The sequence below is a fragment of the Trichoplax adhaerens genome, genomic scaffold (assembly GCF_000150275.1).
Source record: "Trichoplax adhaerens TRIADscaffold_1 genomic scaffold, whole genome shotgun sequence".
In the NCBI taxonomy this organism is placed as follows: Eukaryota; Metazoa; Placozoa; class Uniplacotomia; order Trichoplacea; family Trichoplacidae; genus Trichoplax; species Trichoplax adhaerens.
The window spans coordinates 2,854,967-2,863,544 of NW_002060943.1; the positions used below are offsets into that span (position 1 = coordinate 2,854,967).

Below are 8,578 nucleotides of genomic sequence, written 5' to 3' on the forward strand. Positions count from 1 at the left end.
GTTTAATTGTAACTAACTTAATGTCCTTCTACTAATGTACAAAGATTTTTCGATCACTTTTGAATTTGCTACAAACGAATGTACAATGCCCGTCATCCGTAACAATTTCAAGATAGTTCAGGAAAGCATAGTGAGATTAGCTCTAATATAAATTAAATATATCAATCTATTCCATTAAGAGTGTTGCTAGAATTGAAATATTTTTACATACAATACAATTAATTAATAAATAAGATGTAATTTGCGGTGAATCGTCAGCAACTGCGGTGAATAATGCCCCAATGGCGTAGTTGATTACGATGCAATCATTGATTTGATTTAATTTAATGTGCCTTTAACTTCTTGAAGATAATGAGGAACTTCATAAACCTTTTGGTGGCTGAAACATCACGTACCTTACCGTGAACTGTAAAACTACTATTTAAGTCTTTAATGCAAAATTTGCAATTCTGACATAGAATATCGAAAGTATCTCGGCAACCGAACTAACGCAGTTGCTTCACGAAGCATATTACAGTGCTAACATAACACACTAAAAGTATCTTGCCACGCAAATGCTTTTACAGTATGAAATTTTGATATAATACTGACAAATTAAATGCATCAGAGAGCTTAATTAGAAATATTGCCTTTGATCGCATATGACTGCGACATAATTACGGCTACTTCATTGAAAATATTCTAGTTTTCCATCCTCAAATTCCAACAACGTACTCATAAATTTTGTGTAGTTGTTAACTTTAATAACTACGAAAGGTAATAAATTCTGCAAACTGATAATCATTTTCACGTTTCGTATATTTCACAGAAAGTAAAGGCAACTTACAGTAATGATATATTAACATTCAAAGTTAATTTAAAGGATAATTACCAGAGAATGTTACTAAAATTATTTATTTCGTTATATTAAATAATCCATAATTCATTAATACTCTCTGTACCGTTAATAGATGTCAGAGGTGACAGTAACCTGTGATAATGTACAAACGATTAAAGTACATAGACAAGTTGTATTCAGACATTGTATATATTACCGTAACTATAGTCATGTATACTTTATGCAAACGTTTAAAATTCAAATTATATCTAACAATTCATCGGAATATTTCCAAAGACAGTATATTTAAAGTAAGCTACCAATGCGATTGTATATATTATCCGCTGAAGTTTCCCAGTAGCTTTCGTCAATATATTTAGAGATGCATTAACTGTACAACTTTATTAATTCATCACTGACGGCAGACGGCGTTAGAACGCCTAAATCAGTGAACAATAGAGTAAGAAAATGAGGTGGCGTATAATCTACCAACGGATGTTCAGAAGGAGAGGGATTAGGGGAAGTAGGATACTATTATAATAAAATACCAATCGTTTTTAATCTTAATCCATGGAAGAGCAGAGAAAAATTCAAATTTAGTTAACTTACTTTCCACTCATTCGGCACATCGTGTTGATTTAAAGGATAAAGTCTGACGAATTTAAAGCTTTCAACAAGCACATAAAATGGTTTGTTGCAATGTTTTGCCATAACAGCCATTTGATATGTTCCAATCTATAACAGATAGAAATATATATTCTATAATATAACTTTAGCAATAACCAGTAGCGCTTAGATTGGAATATGTATCCTAAATCCTTAAATTCAAATTATCGCACCTTATTGATGATACCACCGCTTTCGACAACCCCTTCAGCTCCAGCTAATACTAAATCTACTTTTTCCATGATATATCTAAGAATTGTAGATATAAACAGTCATGCTCAACTAAGACAAATACAAAGTAAAACTGATACCAACTTAGCAATACGAGTACATTCAATACTTTTACTGTAGCTGAACATTACCCCACTGCTGCATCTAAGATGACAGTTGTTGGAATACCAAATTCCGTCAGACACTGTTGAAATTCGCAACTATAAACAAAATTAAAACAAGTAAAATGGTCGCCATCAGTTGAAACATAGACATTAATCTTTCTAAAATAGCAGCATTACAATGAAAAGTAATAGCATCAAGATTTTGCTTTACCCTGTGCAATCAGGCCTTGATTCTGTAACGAAAACAGAGACTCGCTTCTTACTTGCAGCTACATCTTTCAGTAATTGTATAACCACACGAGATCTAGCATGAACTAATATCGTCTGAAAGTTGAAAATTTTAACAAGAGTGATTTATGATATATTGAAGCGAGTAAAAGAATTTCCACTATTATGTCAAAGACAAATATCTTCTTACCGCACCATCACTTATAAATGGAATGCATAATTTTGAAATTTTCATTCGAGACTGCGATACTTCTTTTAAGAATAGTTGACCTAAATACAATTATACATTCATAGTAGATTAGTGTATGTCTAAATAGTTCATATAGCATATTATCTAACTGAAAAGAATTGTGACAATTACCTCGGTTAACTAGCACAATTCGGCATTGTTGAAAATCCTATCATAACATGTCGGATACTATTAGCGTGAGTTGTTGCGCGTGATGTCCTAAATTACCTTATATTCATTGTTCATTTGCCTAAGTTAATTACTTACAGGTTGATCTAGGGAGGTTAAGGTAATAAATCGCAAGAATAGCTCACAACCAGAGGCAACTGAAGTCACTGCTTTATCTGTCTTTGTTAGGCAATCTATAGTTCCATTGATTTTTTCGCGAAATTCGGATAAAGTTTCACCTACAGAAACAGCATTGATAATTACTTCAATAGACAGTTACGATTATATATTGTATACGTTTTAGTAGGTACTTAATTCTTGTACAGCTATTTACGAGGGCATCGAACGTTTGTACAGTATAGTGGAAAAGAGATTAATAGGCGGTCATCCATACTCGTCTAATTCAAACGTATCGCACATCTATATGTTTCATTCTATTATATTGTTGATACATGTTGTACATTAACGTAGTTTTGATATACACAAAGTAAAGCGCATTGCACTATACGAGTGACGATTTATAAAATTATGCAACTCATTCAAAAATATTCCAAGTCTTATTATACAGTATGTATAAGTTGACTAGACCTCGTAGAGTCACCTACATCCCTAGAAGGTATACTGAAAACAGTAAACAAATTTTACTTACATTTATCTTGTCTGATAAATTCAATCAAAGTTTCAATTGCAGCTATCGCGTTCGATTTCATAGGCTCCAATTCAAGTTTTTGCTTAAAATAATTCTTGCAGTCTATTAAAAGATACAATCATTCAATTTTACTAATACTATCACTTTAGCTCGTTTGTTTAACAAATTGAGACATGGATATTATAATTAAGTAGTAATCTATCATCGATATGAAAGATGGCTACATATTTATAAGCCACTGCTTGCAAGTCATGTAATGAGAAGATACAGTAGGTCTGTAGTTTGCTTGTAGTAGTAAAGTGAAATATCAATAGACAGCAGATTCATGCACGTCCAAGTAATACGAGTTCACATGTGTGGATGAAGTGATATATTGTGAATAACATTAACCTATAATATTAGCTGATAACAAGCTAATTCTAGTATGGAGGTATACGGCAAACGTCATGATATCCTTTAATTTAATATACTCGCATATTAGCATTTTAACTGATAGCGTTAAGGTTAGGGTTGATAGCTCAATACTGTACGACCTTTCTGCTAACTGTACTTGCATCCATGTGCCAATCTTACAATATTTCACAACAGTCAACATGAAGGAATAACTCTCCTACATTAGTTTACTGCAATACGATCATATTATACTCATCCAGCTATTCATAATGATCTCTTCCATATCAATTACTACTAACGTGCTATCACTACAGGAATCAACATCGATAACTAATTTAATACACGTATTATTCATGAAACAGGATCAACATTCACTGTTTCCATCCCGAAAAAGTACCAGCAAGCAATTTGCATTAAGGTTGGAGTTACAATAACTAGGTCAAATTTCGCTACAGCCAATAGGTCGATTCATATATCATACATCTCCACCATGTAAGTAACGCAATAACAGCAGAATATGATCATTTCTTCATATGCTGTAAAGACTAATGATGAATTCTTGTCCCTTGTAATCTAATCAGCATGATACCTTCATAACTATTTAAAGTCTGTGATAACGGTGTAAGATGATCCACCGAGTGATCTTGTACCGAGATTTTTTCATTACTTGCTTCCATCTGCTCCGAGACAGTCGCCATGGTGGGCTATTAATGAAAGTCAATTGAGTTAAATGAGGTTATAAAGATTGGATTGCTACCCAATTACTATTGAGCCATCATGAAGACATTAACATAACCTGCTACCACTGTATCTGTCTATTCGTTACTGTTCCAATCTATTTTACAGTGTACCAAAACAACACCTTGCGTAACATTTCCAACTAAATGAATGGCATGATAGCCAATCGATCACAGCTCTATCATCGATTTGCAAATAAACATTGATAGACTTACATGCTGCCTGCAAACTACTACGATCGCTTCTATGGAGTGGAGATAAAATGTTAGCCGATAACTTCTGTCTGCCGGCGTTGGCCTGTGCTAATCCTACGCCGGTGCCGCTTACAGTACATGTACTGTATGCGTCACCAGTATACTGTAGTACTGTACTGTACTGTACAGTACTGTACTGTACTGTACTGTAGGTCTTGATGGTCTGGTCCTGTACAGTGTACAGTACAGTAAAATGCAAATCTAAGTACTGTAGGGAAATACTGTAGTCTACTGTACCGTAACGGGCCGAAGCCTGGTGCAGCATGAATGCGCATGCTGATACAGCTACTGTACTGTTACTGGTAGTTTGAACACAACCCTAGTCTTACTAAGCCCAAGGTACTGTAAGTTACAGTAGGCTTCGTTCTCATCGGAGAAATGGGTGACAAGATCTCATTTAGTTCCAGGCTAAGATTGATTAATCGCATCGGACTGAACTTCAAGGCCTCTTTAACATATCTAAATGAGTAAGACTGCAGAGTACAAAACTCACAGGACTATGAATAAACATCCTTTCCACTTACTGTAGTATTGAATGATGGTGACTCTATCAACCTGTATGGCTTCGCATGTCTGTCTGCAGTACGTCTGATAACCGAACTTTTCTCAGGTCGACTAGAGATGGCCAAGACTTCCATACACTACCACAGACTTTACAAGACATATATGCGTTCTACCAGATTCCGCTCGCTACATGGTACTCAATATCAACGTCCATCTTGATCTAGTGTACAATGTACAGTACTATACTTTACAGTGAACAGTACTGTGTTGTACTGTACGGTGTGCATTGTACAGATAGGTTGCTGCAAACGGATTTGCCTCCAGATTGCAGAAGCCACCATGGGCACAAGTAAGTAGACATGTAGCAATCCATTTTGCCATCTTATAGCCCATTCTGCATAAAAGTATCGAATACAATCATCTTAGCTGTTATACTGATGGATGAATGTTGTCGTTCTATCTACTTTTTTCGCTGTATTGATTCTTTCATGTGGATTATTTTGCCTTGAAATGATACTGTTCCTAGCATGGTAACATGCTAGCGCTTTTCTCAATCTGCAACTAATGGAGCATTTGATTGATTATCGTATATGATAATGTTATTCCTTGGCAACACGCTGGATTATATCGAAAAGGAAGAAGCGGAGAGAATCTATTAATACTCGTGATCGATACAAATCCATTAGCATGGCTTCCTTTTGCTGCAGAGGTTCGATGAATTGTTATTGCTACTCTCGTACTTTATTCTCTACACTCGCTGCCTTGAACTCTACAAAGGAGCCAAGTGGATGAATGGCGGCGATCAGTAGACGATGCTCTATTCATACTTGAATGCTAAGTTTCAACTGTAATGTAGATTTAAATAAACAAATACTTAACCCAAGATTATTAGGTGAAATACTGTAACTGTGTTAATATTCATCTTTCTCCATTTCAATTCATCCCCTCATGGATAACTTAGCAATAAGTAATAGCGAGCTAATGAGCATAACTATCGATGCATCATAGATTGCAACCGTGGAATGGTGCCTGTAATATGGTAATAATTGTCATTATACTATTACTTATCCCTTATGTACCCCCTTTTACATAGATGGATTTTACAAGGTATATCGAAAATATAGTAGTCTATATCAACTCTCATTTAATGATGGACCATCGAAATAGCATCGCTGTCATTGCAAGTCATGTCAACAAAAGGTAAGCAACAATCAGTCTCCATCGATTAAAAGATGGTAATTGATAGATTAAAACTCTTTGAAATATTTCCTGGATGTAATCAAGACAAAAAATAGACGGTAGCCACATTTGACAATTATGCATATGCAAATGGACGGTAAATTCGTAGTTTTGAGTAGAGATACAACAATCATGAAATGACACGTTTCATTACTATTTATTATACAAGAATGCGAAATAATATTGTTGCAAATCAGAATAGAGTAAAACGTAATACGCCTTTTTCAGATAATGCTACATGATGAAAGGTTCCATTTCTATTATAATTATTGAAATTGGAATCCGTTGCTACTTAACAGCAGTCCGAGAGGTTTACCGAAACTTTCAATGTCTATTTTTATAGTTGCTACTTGTATTCGCCACACATGGATAATTGGATTAAAAATACCAACTCTAATAGTACAGTAAATATAGCAAAAGATGGCAGACATGAAGAATTAAGTCATATCAACTACATCATCGAAACTAGAGTGAAAGAGCTTGTCCAAGAAATGGCCACAGCAGGTAAGAGTTTTATACTGAACCTGCCGTAAACTAGTGTCAATATTATGTAGCTATGGTTTATTTGTTGTATTAGAGGCAGCTAAGGATACTCTATCCGTAAAATAACTTTGTAACGGATCTACGTTATTCGAAGATTTTGCTAGGATAAATTCTGTTTTGAAAAATTGCGATTAAAATTATGATTTTAATGAGCTTTGGTCTGCACTGAAGTACAAGTAGTTCATGATATACAATACAATTAATGGTTAACGAGAAAGAAATTTCGCCAGCTGCTTATTTCATTGATATATTGTTGATAATTGCAAGTGTAGTAATATATACGTTTGTACTTCGATTTAGGAGAGAACCAATGTACTATCAAATTATCCTCCGCTCTAAATATGGCACTATGCTGTAAATAGATTCTACTAACAAAACTCTCGACGAAACTTGCATCATTTTGACTGCTCTTGCAATTCTATTATACTGTGCCATGCATAAATTTACTACTAAATGATTCGTGTAATTCATTTCTAACTTCTGAGATGCTTATCGAACTTTAAAGCCTAAATTCTTTCTTTTTATAGACATTCATAATCACGTCGATCAAGATCTTAGTAAGTATTATCGCAGAAAAAAAAGATATGCGTATAACTGTCGTTCATGGTGTCATATTTCAAAGTCAAAGTAGGCTACAATGCAAGTAAAGAATCATTTTTATTACAATGCAGGGAACAAAGGTCAAGCGAAATCTAGAATTTTAGTTATAAAATGCACCCCTGACACATCGTTTCAATATTTACCTATCATGAACTGCATATTTACAGCTCAAAAATACGTTAGTATGCGTTTGTTTATGAGTTATATTACGAGCAATGTTATTTCCAGCAGTCGTTATTAACTTTAACTTGTATTTCACGTACAACGAAAAAATGCTCTTCAAATTCTTACCATCACCGTTATTCTAGAATGTTCCTATCGATGCATGTGTTATAGAGAAAGATTCAGGATTCCTGCAGCAGGTTTTAAATTATTTCAATATCATGCTTCTTTGTAAAATCTGAACTGTATCTGAATATCTAATATCTTCCACTATCAAATACAAATATGATAGGCATGCGATATAACTGGTGGAATTTACCTGAAATTACAATCACCGTCTGGTTTACTTCAGTACCTTCTGGTATGTAGAATGAACGTGTTCTTCGCAGGATATCATAATGTATTGGTCTCGTGAGCTCTATGATCTGAAGAATGTACACTCCTTAATAAGCTTGATTCAATCTTTTAGACTGCATTCTTACCAAATCAATCGATGCGAGAAACCCTAATATTACCTCCAAAGGCTAAAGTAGACTATCGTGCTGCGTGCTTTTGTCATAGAGAATTGATTGAAATTGGATATATTTGTTCAGTCTGTCTATCTAGTAAGAATTTAATATCAGTAGAAAGATATTAATGCCTAGCAAGACTTGAATGTATAATATATTGTATATCCTTCTTTTCACCAACAGTTTCTTGCAAGTTTGTACCTGTTTGCCCTACTTGCCAGTAAGTTCACAATAATAATATATACTACAAATTGAACTTGCTTTAAAAATAAACAAAAAATTATTTTTATAGGACACATTTTACCTTACGCATAGCTAAGAAGAAAAAGAAAGCGTAATAACGCGGTTACTGGACACCTTGTAAAGTAGCTTGTAAATAATCTAACGACAAGTAACGCTTATGATGTAACTACAGAAAGAACCCTTATCATTTACCTAATTTATACATGTCGAACTTGAAATCTGTTATCTAGTAAAGAGTTTCTGATACTATTTGTTACATGAAGCCATGTTTTGTATGATACATTTACTATTGTAATAAATA

At 34.2% G+C, this 8,578-nt stretch overlaps 2 protein-coding genes across 2 annotated transcripts; one reads left to right on the forward strand and one right to left on the reverse strand.

Moving 5' to 3' along the window:
- Positions 1-1,204: 1,204 nt before the first annotated feature.
- Positions 1,205-3,183, reverse strand: TRIADDRAFT_20160 (uncharacterized protein; the record flags this gene model as incomplete). Its single annotated transcript, XM_002108514.1, has 9 exons — positions 1,205-1,348; positions 1,427-1,552; positions 1,657-1,732; positions 1,846-1,914; positions 2,030-2,142; positions 2,237-2,316; positions 2,408-2,444; positions 2,543-2,682; positions 3,093-3,183. Coding segments are annotated over 9 exons (876 nt in total), but the record flags the coding sequence as incomplete, so codon positions are not given.
- A 2,137-nt stretch (positions 3,184-5,320) lies between these two features.
- Positions 5,321-8,372, forward strand: TRIADDRAFT_51576 (uncharacterized protein; the record flags this gene model as incomplete). The annotated part of the gene is made up of 11 exons (XM_002107717.1): positions 5,321-5,330; positions 5,617-5,690; positions 6,075-6,181; positions 6,564-6,724; positions 7,291-7,320; positions 7,435-7,541; positions 7,672-7,725; positions 7,818-7,886; positions 7,995-8,130; positions 8,218-8,254; positions 8,327-8,372. 11 exons carry the CDS (start codon positions 5,321-5,323, stop codon positions 8,370-8,372), a joined length of 831 nt encoding a protein of 276 aa, XP_002107753.1.
- Positions 8,373-8,578: the final 206 nt, after the last annotated feature.